The 24,823-nt window shown below is 35.2% G+C and overlaps 1 protein-coding gene across 2 annotated transcripts in view; it reads right to left on the minus strand.

Moving 5' to 3' along the window:
- VPS13C (vacuolar protein sorting 13 homolog C) overlaps positions 1-24,478 on the minus strand; it is a 178,142-nt gene extending 153,664 nt beyond the window's left edge. For both annotated transcript variants that reach the window (XM_034994053.1, XM_034994052.1), the window contains exons 1-5: positions 24,342-24,478; positions 14,182-14,225; positions 11,484-11,526; positions 8,621-8,716; positions 7,121-7,222 (exon numbers count right to left, since the gene is read on the minus strand). In XM_034994053.1, coding sequence (XP_034849944.1) covers positions 7,121-7,222; positions 8,621-8,716; positions 11,484-11,526; positions 14,182-14,225; positions 24,342-24,441 — 385 coding nt within the window. In that variant the 5' untranslated portion in view covers positions 24,442-24,478. The remainder of the gene's footprint in view (positions 1-7,120; positions 7,223-8,620; positions 8,717-11,483; positions 11,527-14,181; positions 14,226-24,341) is intronic.
- Positions 24,479-24,823: the final 345 nt, after the last annotated feature.

The following is a 24,823-nucleotide window of genomic DNA, read 5'->3' on the forward strand; positions in this document are numbered from 1 at the left end:
TAGTGTGGGTTACAATTATTGATATTTACCATATTGGAAATCAAAATGGAGAAATTTTAAAAATATTTATTAATTCATATTTTTAAAAACATTATGTAAAAAGATAAAATAAAAAACATGTGATAGCACTGATAACACATATTTATGAAAATAACCATATTTTCCAAACAAAGGGTTGTAGTAAAAAGAGTAGCATTGCTTTACATTCTTACAAATCTCTTTAATGTCTGGCTTGGCAAAAGACAGCTAGATTCACCTATCTCCTTCTGCCTTTGGTCTGTTGAAATGTTGTTTAGATTGAAGCACATGAAAAAAATCTGACTTAACTACAGCTATGTAATAAAAAAGGGAAGAACATCCTCATGGTCTTTTCATGTAATTATGGATACTACACCCAAACTCAACAAGTGGTAATTTCTTAAAGGTTAGTTGCATTTTGGAATCTGAAACTCTATCAATAATTTTTTCATATGAATTAAAATCAATTGGCCTACCTTACACTTTAAGGACCTTTGACACATACCTGATTTTTTATCATGCATTGGTAATATGGAAATATCACTTCATTGAATTATGCAGATCTTCTCAATGTTGAGTGATTTCATTATTTAATATCAATAATCACATTTGTATCACCACTAATCTCATCATAAAAGTCTTTAAGTACTGGGAAGCTGCCAAGCTCCAGCTGGCAAATAAAAGTTTTCCAAAATTCTAATTTTTGCTCAAAAGCTAAAAAATCTTATCACTGGCAACAAACATCATCAGTTGTTTTTTCTTGAAATTGTTTTGCTGAAGTATCTTCCAAACACCCAAATCTGAATAATAGTCTGTCAGTCACTCTTCATGTAAAATGGTTTTCCAGGAAAAAAAAAAAAAAAAAAAAAAAGGCAACTAGTTCAGCTGACAATTCAAATAATGCACAGGTATTTTTCCTTGAGACAATTATCCTACTTAAGTGCTTAATACCTATTTCCTCCTTTGTCACACGAAATATTAAAGACATACTCAAGAGCTTAAGTTTATTAAAATTAAATTTTTCCTATTCCATCAAGAATATTCTTAAGTAAAATTGGTGCTCTTTTTCTTTTGTTTCATCTTATTTTTTACTGTGAGTACACTGAACAATGCAATGGCTGGCTGCCAGTAACGTTCGGTGCCACTGCCCTGATTCATGCTAAGGCAGCCACAACTTTACCCAACGTTGCCTATGCACCAGCAGCTCCAGCGGCGGCACAGTGAAAAATCACGTTATTATTTTAGCATTATTATGAAAATAGTTTTGACGTTTTGAGAGACATGCTCTGGAAAAATTTTTTAAATGACACCAAATAAGGAAGGAATACACATTCAGCAAGTGAAAAGATGAAATGATCTGAGTCTACATTAAGTCCTAGACAAATGAATCAAGATATCATCAACAAAATTAACTGTTCTCATTTCAGAATCACCAAATTCTAGGCCCAGATTTTTATCCAGGTTAATGCAGTGTTTTTAAAGAAATAAACTCTGAATTAATTAATTAATTAAGTTTTCCTTTATAGTGACCACTGTCTGTTTGGGGTTTTTTGGGGGGGGGGGGGTTGTTTGTTTTTACCACCAATGGTACCCAGTGATTTTTGTTATGACTTGAATGGGCCACTGGAATTCATTTGTACCTTGGAGGCAGATTCCTCCTAGGAATATCGGAAAATACTGCCCTAGCAGACTGCAGAAAGCTGGTCTAATTATAACAAAATTAAACACTGAGCCATGAGTATTTCCAGACTATCTTTTATATTAAATAATAACTGTAAGACAAATTAACATAGTCAGTTACACTTGCTAAAGGGGCAGATTTTATTAAAAGAGAAACGTCTTTCAGGGTAATTTCACTCATTGCTGTGAAATTTGCCATGCAAATTCTTCTTCCATTTGTCAAATGAACCTAAATATTAAAGAAGCCTCTAGCTGTAGAAGTAATTCTAACATAATGCTTATTGTTTACATTTCTAGTACAGACCCCACTTGCCACTTAATCAAAACAAATTTTAAGTGTGACTAAGTTAATATAATAAACTCCTATAAAGTTATAGAAAATATAATCAAATACATCAAATCATTTTATATGATATCAGAATTATTATTTTAATGTACTTGTATGTATTAAATTCCCTACCATATAAAAAAATCTTATTATAAATCCTAAAGCAGTTAGCCTTCAAATCTGCCTTTTGTGACGCCTCAAATTTCAATATGCTGTATAAGACAATAGTCTACATGTGCCTCTGGAGCTCCTACAGAGATAAAGCAAATCAGGAAGAATATGAAGAACCCCAGAGGAACACTTCTTATCAAGGCTCTAAATAAAGTCTCACTCACTAAAAAACGTTCCATTTTATTGCTTTTTACAAGTGTGAAAACCACTGCTATAGAGAGGAATTGACTAACTGAGAAACTACTACACTACAGAACCAAAGTCAGAAAGACAATCTAGATTTGAAAGTTATCTATATATCAAACTGTAAGCTTCACAAGGGCAGTAGATCATATTTGCTTCACCCCATGAATATTCAGCATCCAGCACAGTGCTTTCCACAAGAAGACACTAAATATTATAGTGAATGAACAAATGGCTACAGAAGGTTGGGAAACAGAAATGATGGTAAAAGAAAAAAACATGAATTACATTTCCATATTTTCTAAAAAAAAAAAATGGCATATCATCAAATGGGCTCCACTAAAAGCTCAAGAGTAGATAGGAATATAATTTTTATATAGCTAAATATAATGAACCATGCATACCCACCAGGCTTGACGTCCTTGTAAACAAAGCTTTCCAAGCCATATATGAACTCCCCTGAATGTGCGCCTGCATCCGCATGGCAGCAATAACCAGAATGCAAAGCATTTAAGAGACACCTTAATTTCACAGGTAAAACATGTCTAAACTTAATTCAAAGACTTAGAAATCACGTAACAGACAAGTAAAATGTGGCGACACCAGAACAATCTATTTCTAAGGAACTATTTGAACATACAAACTTTATTATCATAATATAACAAAATTTTCTAATAATTAAAATTAGAACAATAATTTCAAATTAAGCAAGGCAGACAAATATCAATTATGGCTAATGTCTCAACAAATTATTTGAAATTTTCAAAAAGAGCAAAAGTCTGCTATTTTCGTTCCCTTTCTGCCCACTGTTTTGGCCATTTGCAGAATGAAATATTGCTGTGATATTTACACTAACTTCAGAGTTAGCTTTAGTCTGATCTGTTCCCTTTAGATACACTTTCTGAATCCTTTCTTATCCATTCTTGTTAGTAATGGCTACATCGCACTCTCCTCCATTTCCCTCCTCACATACCGCCCAGACACGAAGGCAAGTTTAACCTTCCGAAAACACAGCTTTGATGACATCACTCCTGGATTTTTAAAGAAAGAAAAAGGAAAACTTACTACTGACTCTCTCACTGGTTAGAGATGAAAGTCCACTATAACACAAAACTAAAAATATAGGATCTAGATAGAGCCAGAGTAGGTTCAAATTATAGCTCTATCATTTTCTAGCTGTGTGACTTAGGACAAGTTATTTAACTTGCAGCTTTCTCAACTGTAAAATGGGAACAGTAATAGCCTTATATCATAGAATTATGACTATTAAATGAGTCAATATATCTGAAGCATTTTGAAGAGTGACTGACAAATAATAAATGCTCAATAAATGTTAGCTGCTATTATTGTCATACGATCACCATTATCACCATCATGGCATTCAAATCTCTTAAAATTGACCTAAACTCAGCTTTTCAACCTACATCTAATTACATTCCATCAAACTCCCAAATTCTTAGCTATTCCCTGTACCTGTTCTATACTTCCTTCTCTTTATTGTCCCCTCTACCTAGAAGACCCTCTCTCCTTTTCTGAAAACTCATCTTTTAGACATAGCTGAAATATTTATCTTCATAGTGTCTGTCCTGATCTCTTTGGCTTAATGTGGTATGTTCACTCTCTTACCACTTATGTGTACCACTTTGATGAGACTCAACATTTTGTCCTGTTTAAGATTGATTATGCACATTTCTTATTTCTCCTCTAAAATGTAAGGTTTTTGACAGCAGGATTCACAGGTTTTCTGATTTTTAGGTTTCCAACAATGTGTTGAGCAGATTGGCATCAGACTTCTCAAAAGTACCTGGAAACTAAACAATACTGCCTTCAAAATTCTAATTTTAAACCTAGCATTCTAATTTTAAACCTAGCCAAATAAAACAAGTGCTTAAGTAAACAAGGACTTTCAGACTTGAAAGGATTTTAACAATTATATCCAATGTATCCTTTCTTCAAAGCTACTAGATAATGCTTTAGCAAAGCAAAGTAACAAAGAACAAAAGGCAAAGGACCCAGAAAACAATGAATTTAACACAGAAAAGGGATGAAGACCAATCCTAGGATGACAACCGTGCAGCCGGACTGAAAAAACAACCATTTCAATGGTCGATCTCCAAGAGAAAAATGGGTCCAGGGAGGGGACCAATAGGTGGATAGGGGCAATTGGAAAGTAACACTGATAGTCATATAACAGATTTCACATAGCAAGGGAAAAGAATTAAAGGTAAATTTACACAGAAAACAAAGCAAATGAAAAAGAAGCATTTACAAATTCAAGAAAAACAAAAGGTTGCATAAGAAAGGAAATATAATCTAGTACATTTGACCTATACAGTGAACAATTACACTGTCATAGTAATGTAAATTTTGACTAGTAATTGGCCAAAAATTATGATATAACCATATTATGAGGAGAGAGAAGGGAATTTAGAGTGAAAGGAGATGGTAAGAGAAGTAAACTCCTTGACTACCATAACAGGAAATCCTAGATAATACCTTACATTAATAGATTAGATGATGACAGAACATTAATATATCTAAAATCATGGTTCCCTTTAAGGAATGGGTCTAAAGGTAAAGAAGAGTGGAACAGGAGACTGGCATGTTTCATCAGAGGTCTTTTTGGCAAAGCTATTTGATTTTAAAGTGTGTGTATATATCACTTAGATAAATACAGAATATATAGGATTTGGGAATCTTTGGCCTCACTAGGAATTTCCTCTTTCCCTTTACTTTATAATAGCCTTTCCAGGAAAATAAACTCACTACAATAAGATAAAAGAAGAAAAACATCAAGAAGTTTATTTTTACAGTTGAGCAAACTGTTTAGAAATGAACTCATTTATATTTCAATTTTATTTTTTCCCACATGACTGTGGGCAGCACTGTATTTTACCAAATGAAACAAATTAAGTAAAAATACTTTTTTAAAGCAGATTAGCATGATGATTTTGTTTTCAATTTTATCATCTGCTGCTTGGGGCTGAATCACTTTCTCTCCTTCTCTGAGTCTCTATACATGTGCCATGGTACCTTTGTGCTTTTAAAACCAAGAAATAATTGGGAAAAAAATAAGCCTCAAAAATAAAGTATGGTATTAAGTAATAATTATTAATAATGATGAAATGCAGGGCATCTATGACCAGGGTGTCTTTTATCATTTATACAAATAATAATACATGCAAATGTGACCGATATTCACAGAAACTAGAAAAATAATTATATGCAGTCAAGATAATTAAATTTACTGCAATAAAAAAAACAATATCAACATATATCCCAATTATCCCATATATCCCAATTCATTTCTTTTATTTTTTTAAGATATTATTTTTAAGTAATCTCTACGTCCAACATGGGGCTTGAATCCACAACCACAAGATCAAGAGTCACATGTTCTACCAATTGAGCCAGTCAGGCACCCAGAATTCATCTCTTTTATACTCAAAACATTTTTCTGAAAAATCTAAGATAATAATGTTAAAACTGAGTATCACTTTCTGAACTTTAGTTCTATCCCAGCAAAACCTAAATTTTATCATCCACGAAGCTACAATGTAATTATTATATAAGCCTAATAGTCCTAGTTACACAAACTTAGTGCCACAGATGTTCAGCCCTTATAAATATATCAAGTCATCCATAACAGCCTCTCTGCCAGGCCTAAACATATAAATTGCCTAAGCATTAAAGACCCAGGAGTCAAAATTTCATAGGTACTCAATATAAAACGTATAGCATGTTATCATTTGCCAATTAAGCTGTAAACTACTAGAACAGGAGAGACTATACATGCTTTTTCTTACAGTTCACTGTTAACACAAAAATATTTTTAAATAATCACAGTTATTTCCATCCAAAAATTTAAAAAAAGAGAAATTTGGGGTTTGTTTCTGAAAAGGAAAAATATAACTTAATTTTGTATATACATAAATTATATGTGTATAATTATGCTATATTACACATATATTATGATACATTTTATTGTATGTATCGATTTATCTAAATATATGTCAATATGCCTACTGATGAATATGTATCATTAAATACAGTGTGTTGGGGTGCCTGGGTAGCTCAGTCGTTAAGCATCTGCCTTCGGCTCAGGTCATGATCCCAGGGTCCTGGGATCGAGCCCCACATCGGGCTCCCTGCTCTGCGGGGGGCCTGCTTCTCCTTCTCCCACTCCCCCTGCTTGTGTTCCTGTTCTCACTCTCTCTCTCTCTCTCTGTTAACAAATAAATAAAATCTTTAAAAAATAAATAAATAAATACATACATACATACATACAGTGGGTTAAAAAATATACTTAATCTGACCTGTATCAAGAAAGAAATGAAATTCTAGTGCTCTCCAAGTCTTTCTCCTCATTTTATGGTACTATTTCCACATATACTAATTAACAAAAAGTGAATAAAAGTAAATAATCACACTGAATTGTCATAAAACAAAACCATTTTCATCTTGCTTTATTTAGCACACAAAAGTAATAGAAAAAAGAATACTGTTTTCATAAAAATAGAGATTCTTAAACTGCGTATCTCAATATTTTGAGATATGATTTTAAAAGAATATTCTTTCTTTCGAACTACAACTTATGGAGGCTTATGAAAGCATCCTCTCTACAGTGCATTAAATATATCTAAAATATAGCTATATGTAAGTTTATCTAAAACATAAACATATTGTATCGCTTCTTGGTCTTTTGGCTAAGATCATGTGTAAAACATAAACATATTGTACCTTTCTCCGCTGCTTTTTGGAGGGCTTCTTCAATTCGGGATAGCTCTTTCTGTTTAGTATCTTGCAAGGATTTTTCTTCTTTTTCAGCATCATATTTAATACCTAAAAATATATAGTTAGCTCACACACTAGGAAATGCAATTATTAAATAAAGAAGAAAAGTTCAACCTCATGATGATTGTGTATTTATACTGTAAGTCTTGTAAGCCATTTTTTTTTGTAACTCAAAAGAGCTGCATTCTTTAAATTAGTTTTACAAAAAGTTTAAACATAAATAAATGATTCCTATTTACTTACAAAGCTTTTATCAAAACAGGAGGGAAAGAAAAGAATTAAAGTGAGAGAGGAAGAAAGGAAAAACGTTAAGAGGGGGAGAGAGTGAGTAGAAAGGTGAAAGGGAGAAACAGAAGGAAGGCAGAAAATATAACAGATAATTTCCAGTTATTTTGTCTGAAGGGTAAAATTTTGCGTAACTATAAAAAATATGTAACATCCAGTACTAGCTGGTATCAATATAGATTAATAAAAAGACTTTCAGAAAGTAATTTAAGAATATGTGTCAACAATCAGAAAATATATATTTCCTTTTTATCTAGAAATCTCATTTTTGATAATGTATCCTAAGGAAATAACACAAAAGAACAAAAAAAGATATCTATAAGAATGAGGTGTTTATAATGTTCAATCTAAGAGTCCAAAAGAGTAGGCAGCTCACAATGAAATATCATACAGCCTTTCAAAATTACCACTATCACATACCAAAAATATATACATTAAGTAAAAAAACAGATCCATATAATGTGACAAATGCTGTATCAAATCAAATATGTATATAGTAAAAAATGGAAAGCAAAATATAAAAATTAAAATTTTGTTTGCTTTATGGTTGGGAAAACAAGTAATTCTTCCCTAAAATATCCAAACTTTTCTTAACATTATATTGTTCTTATAACTGAAAAAACAGTTATAACAAAATATATTGCCTAAATAAACACTACTGCTTTACATACAACATTCATTAAAAATTAAAACACTTTTATTTATGATGAAAAAAATTACCTATTTCACACATTTTGAATGCACATCACTCAAAATCAGAAGCAACAAAATAGAGAAAAAAAAATTTCCAGACTTTAAATCTGTAGATTAGCACATCAGTACTTTTTAAAAACTTACTTCATTTCATTCTCCAAAAGTAAATTATTTAATGCATCTCAAACTTAAAATGAAGACTTAGTTGCAAAATAATTATTCACAAAGAGAATAAATTTAACAAACGGTTGGAATTATTCTTTCCAACAACATAAAAATATTTTATGTACAATTGTAGCAATATATATGTGTATATAGGTAAAAAGTATGTATATTTGTGCATATATGCATATGATTAGTTTATTTAAAGTATCTTCTATTTTATTAAACATATTAAAATATTTAACCAAGGTAACAACTTAATTTCACTATGCTGTTGCTGAATGGTTATAACCTAAAACAACATACTTGCTCCAGGGACAACGAGCAGGTATAGTCCCTCTAGGGTCGCAATAACTGCTTCTCCATAAAGGTTCTTCCAAGGAATCTTCAAAGTTAATTTATCTAAAAAAACATAATTTCAACCTTTAATTCTTATTTGGGCTGCTCCAGAAGATACACACTTCCCACTTTCCATTTAGAGAAAAAGTATAACAAAACCCTTCACACATGGTATGTATTATCACTCAGAAAAAAATGAAAAAACTCCCAACACTGAAGTTTGCAAAGATCTCTTCCATATTAATTACTATTAGAAGTAACTATTCATACTGTGCTTTATATTTTTCCAACTTTCTGATATCATTTCATTTGATATTCCCAACATATATAATGATATAAGCTATCATTTCAATTTTGAAAATAGGAAACTTATTTCCAGAGAACTTAAATAAATTACGTACGTCTACCTAAGTCATCAGTGTGGATGCCAGAGTGACTCAACTATTTATATCACCAGAATCACTGGCACCTTTAAATAAAAATGCCCGAAGTTCAAAGAACTGTTTAACAGCATAATATGCAGAAGAGGAAATAAAATAACGCAATGTAAGGGAGCATATTTTGATTCACCTGCATGGCTTATGTAGGTAAACTAGTTTTACCTGGGAATTTATTCCCAGGGTTAAAATCGCAAATTATTTCTCCATTTAAATTTTACTTTTCTTCTGTTTATAAACCTGTTGAGTTTCCAAAATAGCTTCCATGTCAGGGGAGTCTAGAGGTAATGCCATTTCTAAGTCTAATGACTTTATAGTGAGAACCACCTATATTTATAACAGATACTGTTACATATGTAGCTAACTCATAAACTCCTAAAAAGTTGATTTGAGGGGTGCCTGGTGGCTCAGTCGGTTGAGCATCTAACTCTTGAGTTCCACTCAGGTCATGATCTCAGAGTCCTGAGATCAAGCTCTGCAATAGGCTCCACGCTGGGCATGGAGTCTGCTCAAGATTCTTTCTCCCCTACTCCCTTTTACCCCTCCCCCTGCTCACATGCACATTGTCTCTCTCTCTCTCAAATAATAAAATCTTAAAAAAAAAAAAAAAAGGAAGTTGATTTGATTGCCTTTATGGTATGAGACTGAAAAAGTTGGAAATGCCCCTTTAACTGTAGCATACCAAAAAAGGGAGTGTCTGTCCCTTATACCTTTTCTTCTCTCCATTTACCCTAACTCATTATCCTCCCATCCTTCATTATCCTGAATTCCACTGGAATTAAATTAGTTATATCGCTGCCTCCCATTTATAGAATAGGAAATTTTTTAATCTTTAAGTAAAAGGATAACCAAGGAACACCCACAAATATGTCTAGCTCTTAGAAAACCAAAACTTTGAGCTTACTTAGCCACACTGACTTTACAGGTTAGGTGTAATATCTTAACCTAAGAGAAATTTAACCAATATAAATGTTCCATAAACCAAAAAAGGGATAAATATTTTTTAAACAATATGCTTTTCATCCTTATATGTAAAGGGTCAGTGAGTAACCCTGAAGGGAGTCATTAAATTCTTATAATACTTTAAAAGAAAAAAGAACAAATTCTGAAACATTAGCAAACCTCTTCTAAAATATAAACCTAGTTCTAATAACATAATGAATAATGTAAAAGTTCTTTAGTTAAATATAACTCATCCAGTACCCTAGAAACGCAATTTTAATACTATGTCCTAAAATTGGATCTAACTTCTCTGAAGACAAACATATATTCATCCTTGCCTCTCCCACAGCTACCTACGTAGTCTCACACATAACAATGTATGCATAAATATCTCAAAGGTAAAAGGATGAATGAATGGCTTTAGCTTTACTCTAGGATTTCAATTAAGCATGCAGGACCACAATACTTCTAGATATCACCACAGCTAAATATTACCACTTCACACAGCACAAGGCTCTATCACAGACAAACGAAAAAGATAATGCATGCCCTAGCGATGCTTTCAATCTAAGGGAGTGTCTCCTGTTTCAAGAGACAGAAACATAAAAATGTTACTTTATATTAAAAGGAACACATATAGGGATATAAAGTAGACTCATACAGAAGTTTTCAAGTAATCACTAAGAGATGCTAGAAGAATGAAAGACAACGTCTTCCTTGAATACAAAATAAATGAAGCAGGAAAGCCACGTGGTGAAGTAGCAGGGTGATGGAAGTGGAAGGAATGATGGTGGCATAAGTGAAAATTCTAAAGTAACAGCAAATTGTGTAGGGCTGTAAATTAAATTTTAAAAAAGTAAAAATCAGGTAATATGGAGCAGCTAAGAGGACTTCACGGGTTAACATTCTATTAAAAAATTTCTTCAAAAAAGATGAAGGTTTAGCTATGGATGATCTTAGTGTAAGAGTTTAGCTGCAAAGACTTTCTACTTACCAAGACATATCCTCTATACCACGCTGCTGCATAATATAGCAAGTGAAATGATTGAACAAAACATGAGGGAAATAAGCTACACTTAAATTTTATTCACTAGAACTTTGCAAATTAAATTATACCTCTTTCACATATAAAGAAAAAGCATATAGAATTTAGATATCAATTTTGAAAATCAAGATACATTTTGTGTAGTAAAACCAAAGCCTAAAATATATCATTGCAGTTCAAACATCCTTCCATTTTAGAGGGTAATTTTCTACCCTTTCATCAGAAAGTTTGAAGTATTTATGTATGACATATAATATATATTAGGCCCAGAGCTCCAAAAGCTCTAACCAACATAAGCCAAAACCTCTCACATTTTTGTTCAAGCTAAAAAATCTTTTAGATTACATAACACCGGAAAAATAAAAAACTAAAAGGATTAAGAATAACTCAAGTGAAGAGTACTTACCAATCTGGCCAGCTTTGACTTTAAAAGGAACATCCAACTCACTCTTTGAAAGAAAGAAAAAAATTTAAAAGACATCTTAAATTATTAAGCTCCCCCCAAATCACCTTTATATCATCATTTAAATACACAATCATCTCGAAGGAAAAACATGAAACAAATTTTCTGTATCTGAGTAACTCAGGACATCCTGAAAAAGAAAAGAGTTTCTATTGACTTAAATTTGACTTTGAGGAAAGAATTCACAAGAGAAACAAAACTATAACTAGGAACGATAGGAAAAGAGTTTGTAGCTAAAGAAAGTAATTGGATAAACTGGATATTGTTTTAATAAACCAAACCAAGACAGATGGAAATGCCATGAACTTTTAAAATAATGATAGACACTGCTTATCTAAAATACTAGAATAGGAAAAGGAAGAGTCCTTTCACAAAAATTAGTTGAAAGCAATAACTGAACAACTATTTTCACTCAAATAAAACATTTGGTAAATAAACAAAAGAATCTTAAAAGGAAAGGGAGAGTCTCCACTTATTATTTACCAAATTAGCATTTACTTTGGATTAAGTTACTACTGACAGGTACCAATCATTAATAAAAATAAACTTTCACTTATTTGGATTCCAAACCACTAGAAAGTACAAATAACTTTTTTATTCACAGAGTACTAAACAATAATTGATATTCACAATGATCACTTGAGTCTTTAGAATTATTAAAAATTAAACCAATCAGAATAGCTTTTTGTTAGATGTACCTTAGTACACACTAATACTATCAACGTGGTGACTGAAATATAGTACTTTGGGTAACAATTAACTAAAATAATCAATTTACCCAATCATCTGATCACTCAAGCATTCTAGGTGAACAGGAATTAAACAGAATACTGATCTTTTTGTAGACCAAAAAACAAAATTCCTCTCTGGTGGTAAGAGACTAGCTCTATATGCAAGGCGGCAGCAGCAAGTTGGGGTAGGGAGGGATGCATTCAAGGGCATTCATATAATACTTTATGTTATGCAAGAGACAAACTCTAAACTATACACTTCTAAAAGTTTGGGCTCATGCTCACTTCGATCCTCATGAAATAATTTTTCACAAAAAACAAATGTAAAGAACCCATATTCAACGTAAAACCTCACCAATCTAATTTAATCGGGGAAAGGAGGCTATAGTTTGAATTAATGGAGAATATTAATTACAAAATAATTTATTATATTTAACTATAACCCAAATTCAAACTAGGCTAACACAGAGTTCAATTTGTCTCTTAAGTATGTTAGATATATATCCTCTCACCGTAATTCTATTTATACTTCTTCCCTTCTAAAATATTTTCCTAAAAAGGGAAAAAATAACCTTTACTCCAATCTCCAGCAAAAGAGTCTTAAGTTCTAAATTTTGGGGTAAAATTTAAAAAGTTGTAGCATCCTATATAAATAAAGGAAGGGAAAGAAAATTTAAATATTTTGAGTGCCCACTACTTGCCAGGCTCTACTTTTAATCTTATTCAAGCCACAAAAGCACAGACATACTATATTATCTTGTATTATTAACTCCAATTTAAAAACGATTAAACTGATGCTCACAGAAACTAAGAAACGTGCCAAAAGTCACACAGCTGGTAAAAGGGCAGAGCTAGCACTGAAACCCAGGTCTGCCTCACTCCAAGATCCATGCCCTTTTTACCATGCCTGCCAAGTTGTTTTTAGTAGAACAAAATCAGTTGTTACTCCTCGTGACAAAGTTCTATTCCGAGGATCTTCCATATCCAAACCTGGCTTCCCTGAGACCAATCATGTGAGCACTTTGGGTATAAGACTCTCCTTAATTACACAGTTCATCATCATGTAGAAATCCAACCAGAAGTCAATGCTAGGATTATAAAACATACTGTAGTTTGTTAGAAATCTGACCTATTAATTAAAGAATAAACTCATTCTGAGGCACTTGCGTGGCTCAGTGGGTTAAGAGTCTGACTCTTGATTTTGGCTCAGGTCATGGTCTCAGGGTTCTGAGACTGAGCCCTGCATCAGGCTCCATGCTCAGCACACAGCCTGCTTGGGATTCACCTTCTCCCTCTACCTCTGCTCCCCCCACTCCTCACATGTGTACGCTCTTGCTCACTTTCTCTCTCTCTAAAATAAATAAATAAATAAATAAATAAAAAAGAATAAACTCATTCTTAAGTGACTTCATAAAATCAAATTTAAGTCCAATAGGCTAAAGCCTAACAGGGAGGGAGGGGAAGTAGGCGATGGAGCACGAGAATCCAAAAAAATCTACTTGACCTGTTAATATCACCATAATATTATAAGGCTGGACTGTCAAGGTATTTCCAAAAATATAATTATTCATTTGATAAATTGTTAAAATCAAATTCTTATTTACCAAAAAAATATGTAAAGATAATTCTGGAGAAAATTATTTAAAGTAAGACAAATGTCTACTACAAAGCTATTCAGTCAAATTAAGTCAAGGAAAAACATTCCACTTTCCAAGAAATACCATTTTGATCAACAGGGGAAAAAAATCTAAATTTTTAATCTCAGATTTTCCTATAGCAAACAGTTCAAGTAATCCTTCTCTGAGTAACTCAATCACTTTATCTGGTACCTGATACCAGATACCAAGCAACCAAGAATTTCTGAGAGCTTACCAAATTAACTGAGTAATCAACATAGTTTGAAAACTTACCAGAGCATTTTCTTTTATCTGTAGGTTATCTAAAGCCACATTACCTTTAAAAAAAAAGGAGGAAAAATATGAAGTTAAAACACCAATTAGTGTAACCTGTCATAATGCAGTACCAAACACTATGACACTATGCTAAGTGCTAAGAAGACAAGAGGTAAGCAAAGCAAACTTCAAGAACTTAAGCAGCTACTAACACAAAGAGATGCTATATATGTAAGCGATAGTATATATATATATAGGTTAGCCCAATACAAAAGAAATTACAAAATACTTAAACTGACTAACATTCAAGCAGACAATGAGTAAGAATTTGGAGACTCTCAGACTAAAGAACTCTAGAACCAAAGAAAATATCTATCATTTTGAATGATTAAGCTAAAAACCTCAAAAAAAACAAAAACAAAAACAAAGAGATGACTATTAGAACAGATCAATTATACTGCAACCCAGGATTCTCTCCTTAATTAAGGTATCAATGAACATTTTCTACAGGAATATAATGTTGGTCTTTTGAAACTCCAAACATGCTACCTTCCCAATGATTATTGTTTATGGCTCTAAAGTTACTTTTTTTTTAAAGTAAACTCTACACCCCAATGTGGAGCTTGAATTCATGACCCCAGGATCAAGAGTCACATGCTCTACCAACTGAGCCAGCCAGGCGCCCCTACGGTTCTAATGTTAACTAGTCCAATTCTTCTTAAATCTATTTAAAGCCATCATGATACTATTACATGACTCCAGTTTTAAACACTGTACTTATATTTGATATATTATACTTAAATATTCTTGCTTACATAAAAACCTAACCAAAAGAAAGTTTCCATTTCACTTAAATTCTCTAAAAGTTAATAAAACTATCATTTCAATATTAAATGCAAGCATTGAGTTATTCAGTTATATATTTACTTAATCACTCATGACACATTTATATTTTTAAAAATACTATATACTTTCTATGCTATCCATAAATATTTTTCAATCAAGTAATTTTTCCCCTCACAGTATTTTGGAATGAATTAAAAAGAATATTTAATTCTATTATGCCATTGTTAGGATGTACTTTTCCCCAGATCTCAGATTTTTTTCAAACAAAAAACCCCTCCTATGAGTTAGGTGCTGAAAAGAGAGAGATGATAAGAACAACATCCCTGCTATTATGGAGCTTACAGCCTAGCAAAGGAGACCAAATTTCTGAAATTTTGGAAATATTCTAGTGGCATTCTGGGAGAAGAGTGCACAGATGCAAAGAAGGAGACACCTAACTGCCTAGGGAGATCAAGAACTTCCCACCAAAATGTAGGCTAGAAGGCCAAAGAAATATTTAGCAGGTGGATAAGAAAAGAGGGCAAAAACACGTGCATGAGTAAAACACATTTTAGAAATCACATGTGGTTTGGTGTAGCTAAAGGGTGTGAGAAAAGGATAGGAGATAAAGTCAGAAAGGTTGGCAGGAGCCAGACTAACAAAGAGTTTTTAGCATGAAAAGTTCAGACTGGTCACAACACAGAGATGAAATACGTATAATAGGGATGACAAAATCAAAGCTTTATTTTAGAACCATTACTCTGCTCTTCTAAGAAATAACCATGGATCTGTCCAAACAATTTAGCTACAAGGATATTGTAGTACTTGTTATAAGGGCAGAAAGAGTGGATGAATAGGAAGAAAGGAGGGAAGGTGGAGGGAGGGAGAACCTAAAGAACTAAACATCCAAGAAGAAGGTATAAATCATAATACATCTATAATATAGAGCAAAAAATGAGATGTGGGAAAATATTCACAGAATATTAAGTTTTTTTAAAAAAGGGCAAAGAATGCCCAGATTGATCCAATCTGATATAATTTAAAGAGTATATATGCACACATACAAAGAAAACAACTGGAAGACTAGACACCATAATGATCAGAGTGGTTATTTCCATATAATAAAGTTCATTTGCTATACATATATTTTAAATTTTCTAAAATAAATTGTTGAAAGCTGCAAAAAATGAGAGGAGGTAAGAAGCCTCACAAAAGGGAAGAAAATACTATCAGCATTATAATAGGAAGAAATGGAAAGAATATAGGCAGTCAAGCAGCTTCTACAATACACTAAAGAGAAGGGAGGTCTGGGTGGCTCAGTCCATTAAGCATCTGACTCTTGATTTCTCCTCATGTCAGGATCTCAGGGTTCTGAGATCAAGCCCATGTCACCTGGCGTCGCCCCATGTTGCCCAGGAGTCTGCTTAAGATTCTCCCTCCTTCTCCCTCTGCCCCTCTTCCTGCTCACGCATGCTCTTTCTCTCTAAAAAAAAAAAAAGCAAACAAGCAAGAAAGAAAAATACACTAAAGAGAAATTAAAACCTGAAATAGTAACTTCAGGGTCAAAGAGGCAGAGTCAGAGTAAGAAGTTATTTTATAGGTAGAACTGACAAGATGATATTACAGACCAAATGCAGGGATAATAAAAGTAGCTGTGGAAAACAGACATGTGTTCTGGAATTGGAAAAGAAATCCTTAACAAGTATTATGTGTAAAAATTACATAAAAAGGAAAAATATTCCTGGATTTAATTCCATCAGATGATGAATTATAAATAATTACAACTGGGGACCCGATTCAAGCCAAAAGAAGTGAACTGCACAGATGTTAGTACATATTTGAAGCAATCCAAACTAGTTTAACAAGATCTAAGGCCCATATAGAGACTTGCAAACTTGCTCATGAATTTGGATTGCTCGACCCAGTGATCCTCACTCATGGGTCAAGTGTCACCAAAAGTGCTCATAAATAATCTGCATTAGATATGAAGTAATTTTTTAACAATTATTAAGACACTAACATAATGTGTGTAAAAATATGAATGCGCTTATAAAAAGTGGACTGTTTCTAGCACGGTGGCACTCTGATTCTTTAACCAATAGATGGTATTTAAAGGTGAAATACTGAAAACTACCAATACGGCTAACAGAATTAAACAAGTATACTTAGAAAGTCAGACAAAGAGATAATAGTGATTACTGCTAACAGGATTAAGGATTTTTTTAATTAATATTTTTCCGTATTTTCTAGTTTTTATAAAAATCAAATATGATTATGTTAAAATTATACAAATTTTAATAAGAACAGAAAACAAAACAAAGGTAAATTCTAATGTCAATAGGACCTCAACATATTTTATATACATTCCTCCTACGTCTAATATCTACCTTAAAAGACACGTTAAAAAAAACCTTATTTCTGCTTAGAGTCTAGCAAACAAATGCATACTTCCTCTCTGAAAAACGTGAATGCTATCTAACAAACAGTAAATATAACAATGAAATAAGAATGACACATTCTATAAGTTATTTGCACCGAAAGAGGAGCCACTAGCCCTAATACAAAGAAAAGGGGAGGAATAGCAGCATATTACAGATTAACACCAGGGTAAAATTGCATTCATTCAACCAGTAGCCGAGTACTTTATCTAGGTAAGGCACCGTGCTAACAGGTACTCTTTCACTAAACTGCATGCCTTTCTGTAGATATATATGCAGGAACTGAATTGTCTATATCCTCAGAATGTCAGAAATTCTGTTTATGTAAAAAATAATTTATAAGACTAAGAATAAAGCCGACCCCCTCCTAAATATCAACCATTTTATATTTAACTGAATACTAAGGAAAAAGGTTAATATTTAATCTCCTGTTTCTAGTTCAAGATAACATAATTCCATATATAAGCAAATAACTTTATTGCTATAGCCAGATCACAGGGCTAAGAACAGAGGCCACAGAAAGTTCCTGAAAATCCGGAGGAAGGGTAAATATTTGTGTCAAAACTTAAAAAAACAAACAAGAAAAAGAATGAATAATAATTGGAGATAGATAAACTAGATAAACTTAACACTGCCAGCAAGGAGGGCCCTAAAGCCAATCCCACAATCTGGTATCTCTAATCCCATGGAGAAGTTCCATGGAGACCATGGTGATAGACAAGTAAGGAAGTTCTATGAAGGGATTTCCTTTTATGATGGACTGAGAGGCCTAAAGGATGAGAGTAAGCAGTAAGTGAAGTCTGTTTCAGAAGAGGTTTCTCATTCTCACCTTATGATTCTCAGTAATAAACTAGAAACATTTTGATGAGCATACATAGCTAGGGAGTCACACATAAAGTTTTAAAGTTAATCTTAAAGATTGATTTTTTTTTCAAGAGAGAGAGCGCACACACAAGCAGGGGGAGGGGCAGAGGGAGAAGCAGAATCCCCACTGATCAGGGAGCCAGAAGCGGGACTCCATCCCAGGACCCCGGGATCATGACCAGAGTCGATTGTAGACACCCAACCGACTGAGCCACCCAGGCGCCCCAAAGTTAATCTTAAAGGGTATTTTCAGAAGTACCTTAAAGGGTAAATCCTGGATCAAAATTTATCTAATAATCTTTACTAATGAACCACAAGATGAAAATGATGGTAAATCCATTAAATTAGCAAATGACGCCAAAGTAAGCAGAGTTGGAGTCATCTCAAAAAAATACAATAGAAAAAGAAATGGTTTCTAAATTACAGAAAAAAACCAAGTTAGTACATTTATGAATACAAATGAAATGGTACTGGCATAATATGGAACAAGCCTAAATCCAAGAACGGCTTCTAAAACACATAATAGCCTACAAAATAAAGAAACATAGTACTGATGTTAAATACCTCCAGTCAGAAATAATCTATTTGAACTTTCACAGAAGTTTAGCTATACCTTTCTCATGGTACTTAACTATATAAATCCCCAACCTGATTATAAACTCCTTACTGATTCTCCTCATAGTAGGTGCTCAGTAAACACTGACATAACTGATTTAGAATACATATTATACTGGGGTAGGACGGCTACAAGAAGAAGATAAAATCATTCTATTTTAGAAAATACTTTCTGAGCTATAACCTTTCTTGATCCTCAGCAGCCTTCTAATGAAGGAGACAGGACACAGACATCAAGCAAAAGAAACTCAGGCACAGGGAGGCTAAATGACTGGCCTAAGGACACTATGTCAATCTAGTAAGTGGTAGAGCCAGGGCTCAAATTTACTGATGCCCAGTGTTTTGCTCAGAACATCATAATGGCTCCCAAGAGCAGAGCAGTTTTACTTCTGAAGATAATTCTATCTCCCTTGTGGAGAAAAAAAATGCCATACATTGAGAGGCCTGTGTAGTTGGTGGATCCACTTTTGGTCTTTGCATTTTAAGAGTGTGAAAAAAATCCAAAACCAAAAGGGAAACTAAAATCAGTAAAACTAACAAGGACAAAGCCAGTAAGTAAAGATAGAGTCAAAGTTTATGTTAGGAGGATTATCAGAAGAAAGAATAGTGCCACAGTGGAAACCACAGAAGCGGGGGATGGCATTACAAAATGACCACCTTAGTACTTTTCAAAAATCTATGTTTTTCCAAAAACAAAAGACAGAAATTCTTAAGTTATAACTATTCAGAACCATAAAGATCTTTAAACCTACTTCCCTCTCACTTTACATATGAAAAAAAAAATGAAGCCTAAAGAGATCAGGTGGCTTATCTAAGATCATACAATTAATGTGTAGAGGAGCTAATAAAACCTATGTCTCCTGACTCCTGGTCAATGTTCTTAACATAAAACAGAGATTAATTCAAAACTGAGTTTAAAAACCAAACCAAACAAAAAAAAAAAGCCCAACAAACAAAAATGCCATACCTTACTCCATGAAACTAGTTTTGCATATTGTAAAATAAAAAAAGAATATACAGTGCTATATATTGTTTTGTGTCCTTTATGTATCACAGACTCATTATTTATTTGAAAGTATATCAAAATACTGAGACATACTCATTCTCTAAAAAAGTGAGCTAAAGTAAATGACTGAAGTTTTTTAAATAAATCAAATTATTTTAATAACCATTGCTTTAGTAAAGAACACTGAAGAAACTATTGTAGCAATTCATTTCAATTGAACCTTTCCATTCAACCCAAATTAACTAATTTAGTTAACGCAGACTCCTTTTTCTTTTAAGTTTTATTTAAGTAATCCCTACACCTCACGTGGACCTTGAAATCTCAACCTCAAGATCAAGAGTAACACAGGCTCCTCCACGGCTCCCTCCTCCAACTGAGCCAGGGAGGCACCGCCCACAGACTCCCTTTAATAGTTCACAGAGACTTCGTCGTGGGAGGCATCAGGAGAGGAAACAATTGACTATTACTCTTTCCATTTCCCTATTGAAACAGGAAGTCTTGGCAAAGAAAGGTGGAAAGCTGCCCGATTACCAACGAACTTTCTCCCTTTCAGGAACATTTCAGGGATCTCATAATAGTGAGGATTTCTTATTCTTTCCTAGCGAAATGGTTATCAAACCACCAACTTCCAGTTTTATTTCTGGAAAAGGGGTGGATTTTTAATTTATGATGCCTTTAAAAGTGTGGTAAGGTATTTTCAATTTAAGTTTTTAAGCATTGCTTTGATAATTAACTGGGCCTAAAGATATATTAGAATATTGAACTTTCTGTTATTTCTTTTACATGCTACCACTTCCTGATATCATTTTCCATTTTTACCAACATGATACCTTTCAATCAGTTAAGACATGTTTCTCTCTTAAATTATAAATTTCATGAGGCATATACATCCTTTAAGTCCTTTTTCACCTCTTACTATAATGTGTTCAGCACCCAGAAGTTCTCTTAAAAATGCAGAAGACAATCTCAATATTCTCCTTAGAAAAGAGTTTCTCAACAAACATTTTCAGCTGGATAATTCTTTGTTGTGGGGAGCTGTCTGTGCATTGCAGAACGTAGCAGTATGCCTAGGGCCTACCCATTAGATCCCAGTAGCACACCTCTACTATTCAGTGCGACAACCAAAAATGTCTCTGACATTGCCAAATACTCCTTTGGGGCAAAGTCATTTTCAGTTGAAAATCACTGCTTTAGCCTAGCCAAATATTCCAGTTAGGAAATATCAATTTAGTTTTCCATTTGTTTCTAAAAAATAGTAAGATCAGCCCTGTGACATTTTTACAGGTTGAATTCTTTTCTCAGGATGTGAAAAAAATTTTTTTAAAGATTTTATTTATTTGTCAGAGAGAGAGAGAGAGAGTGCACAGCAGGGGAAGTGGCAGGCAGACAGAGAGAAGCAGGCTCCCCGCTGAGCAAGGAGCCTGTTGTGTCCCGGGATCATGACCTGAGCCCAAGGCAGACGCTTAACCAACTGAACTACCCAGGCATCCCAGGATGTGAAAATTTAACAACAAAAAAAATGGAAACAGCCAAACTCTATTTACTAAAACAAATAATTTTCAAATAAGAATATATAAAATTTTCAATTCTTTATAAAATCTGTCAATATCATGGATGTCATAAATATCAGCTATTTCATTAATATACCCACTTGTTTACCACAAAAGGTTAAAGATACATTTCTTCAGGAATATTTTCAGAGAAGAAAAATAGTTCACATATCTTGCCTTTCTTTTTTAACGGGAGAATCAGTGTCATAAAGAAAATATACTGAATAATATCTATAGAACCTTCCTTTATAACAACCACAAAAATAAAAGGTGGCAAAACTTCATAGAAGCAGAGATGTAGGCTGATAAAGCTGAGGGAATCCCAGATTAGACTTCTAATGGATACAGTTCCTGAAAGAAAGGAGTTTATTTTCCGAGGCCTATTATAAAATTGATGTTTGCCACCGGCAGCATACCTCATTCTAAAAAAAAAGAAAATGAGATGAAAGAAAATAAAGTTTCTTTTCCTACAGTCCACCAAAAAAGAGAGGAATAAATGACATAATATTGTGGCATTTTAATTTCAGATGTGAAAAAGTTCAAAATCCCCAGGCAGCATACTTCACAATTTCATAGTAAAAACATGTACAACTAAAATCACAGAGTACTGGCACTGGAAGGACCTTCAGATGGTACCTATTCCAACTCCCAATTTTAAAGAAAAAGGAAAGTAAGATTTGGTAGAGAAGAAATCTTTGAATATACCCATAAACTTCCTTTTAAAAAAAATCTGACGCAAATAGGGCACAGCGTTTTAACTTGGTAGGTGATTCTGAGTAGTGACTGTGTAGGAATATTATATTATCTGGTATGACTTTTTTTCTTTTAAAGTTTAAGTCAAGATGAAACTAACAAGGAGGAAGGTTAGTGGTTTGTCCAACACAACAACCTAGAACCCACGTTTTCTAAATCCTAGCCCAGTGCTTTTCCAGATTTCAAACAATGTTTACAGACTAGAGGGGCGCCTGGGTGGCTCAGTCCGTTAAGTGTCTGCCTTTGAATCAGGTCAGGATCCTGGATTCCCAGGATCTAGCCACGCATGGGGCTCCTTGCTCAGCGCACAGCCTGCTTCTCCCTCTGCCCCTCACCCTGCTTGTGCTATCTCAAATAAATAAAAATCTTAAAAAATAATAATGTTTACAGACTAGAAGGGATAATTTGTATTCAACAGTATTCTGAAGAAAGAGTTGACCCCTGCAGAAGGTACTGGATTTTTCATTCCTTAAATGTCTCCTCCTTTACTTCTCTTTCTCTTGCATTATATTAGCGTTGGGGGAGGGCATGTAAACAAAGGATGTGGTGCTGGGCAAAACACACAGAACCAATCAAATGATCAGCAACCTATTCAAAAAGGCTCCTCCCCAACCAGGGCAGTACTCTTAGTTCTGTAACAACATTGCTCAATATAAATATATGGTTCACATATGTAATTATAAATTTCAGGAACCAAGTTTTTTTAAAAAAGGAAAAAGAAACGAGGGAATGAATTTTAATAATATACTGTACTTAACCCAATATAATCAAGTATTATTTCAAGATATAATCAACATAGAAGACTGAGATACTACACTCTTTCTCCCACTATTTTCCAAACTCCACGTTATTTTAGACTCAACAGCAAGTCTCAATTCGCACTAACTACATTTCGAGTGCCTAATTGAGCCGCAGTGGCTGGTGGCTACCCTATAGGACAGCGCTGTTGGACAGGTCCATAACTGTTGACTAAATTAAAAGCAGTTCCATCCATTTGAGTAGTTCTTTGGATTTCTTTCCAAAGCTGACAGAATTCCCAGAAGTCTTTTGTAGAGTGAAACGGTATCCCCAAGATCCCCAAAGCTTAATACGCATAATCAGTGCAAATAATCAATCTTTCGGAACTGTGTGCATGCATACTACTTGCTGTCTACTTCTACACACTCAATGTTGAGAACAGAAACGTTTGGGGGCGCCTGGGTGGCTCAGTCGTTAAGCGTCTGCCTTCGGCTCAGGTCGTGGTCCCAGGGTCCTGGGATCGAGCCCCGCATCGGGCTCCCCGCCCTGCCTGTGCTCCTCTCTCAATGTGTCTCTCTCTGTCAAATAAATAAATAAAATCTTAAAAAAAAAAAAAAAGAAAGAAAGAAACGTTTGTGTTTTGGGCATGCACCTAATTAATGATGATGCCTGTCGTGGCTTGAATTATTTTTTTCTATCGTCCAAAACAAAACTGAAAGTCATCTTCTTACTGAGGTGAAGTAAATATTAAGAAATCGTTTTCTCAAAAGGTCAAAGTATTGTAAGAAGCCATACTAAACAGGCCTTTAGTAATGATCTCCCAGGGCCAAAAGATCCCTTCAAAAATCCTGCAATTCTAGAGAGAAGGAAGCCAGTTCCTGTTCGCCATAAAATGCCAAGAGAAGGTAACTGCGAAACCCAATTTCCTTTTTCTTCCTCCTTGGTGCCACTTTATTAGGCGTGTGTGACCACGCAGCCACCACCACCCCCACACCCCTACCCCGCACGCGGTGCAGGAGGAGAAAGCTTTTTTAAATGCTGTGAAGCCAACGGGGCCAGACTGAGGGCAGCGAGAGGACCCTCCAAGGAGGGCAGGGAGGGACAGAGCAGGGAGCCCGCCTCCGGGACGCGAAAGGTGGGAATTCGGGCAGCGCGAGCGCGACCCTGCGGCATCTCCCCACCCCGGGCGAGTACCCGGGACCCGGTGGCGGCGGAAGCGGGCACAGGCCTCCCGGCACCCCGCACCTGCCGCCCGGGGAGGGGGCTCAGCCGAGGGCCCCCTCCCCGGAGGCGGAGTCTCGGGAGGCGGAGGGAGCCGGGCGGGAAGAGCCCGTGGCGTGGGCCCCTCCGCCAGCGCGGGCAGCCCGCCGGCCGCGCCCTCTCGCTTACCGCCCCAGATCCCCAGCTTCAGCTGGGACTTGTTCAGGTTCTCCACATAGTCCCCCAGGAAGCGGTTCAGGAGGTCCGCGACCACCGACTCCAGCACCATGGTGGAACTAAGGCGCCGGGAGAGGGAGGAGCCGAAACCGCTGGGCGCAGCTGAGGGCGGCGACCCGCGCCGCGAATGACAGCCCCGCAGGCGCCGGCCCGCCCCCGCGCCGCGCGCGTGACCCAGGCTGTGCGCAGGCGCGCCGCCGCCGCCGACCCCGCCCCCGCAGCCGCCCCGGCCAATCTCAGGATGCGGCCGCTGTGCAGCAAGCTCGCCTTCTCTCTGCAGCTGCGGCCCCCGCCATCCGAGGGCGGGCGGAGGAGCGACGGGGTTCCGCGGCCGAGGCACCAAGCGGAAAAGGAAGGGCAGGAGTTACTGAGCACAGCGACATCTGTGTGGCCGCTCTGTTTGCCTGCCGTCGCCTCCTGTCGACGTTGGGTCC

This window comes from Mirounga leonina, unplaced genomic scaffold (assembly GCF_011800145.1).
Source record: "Mirounga leonina isolate KUSES-001 unplaced genomic scaffold, KU_Mleo_1.0 Mir_91, whole genome shotgun sequence".
In the NCBI taxonomy this organism is placed as follows: Eukaryota; Metazoa; Chordata; class Mammalia; order Carnivora; family Phocidae; genus Mirounga; species Mirounga leonina.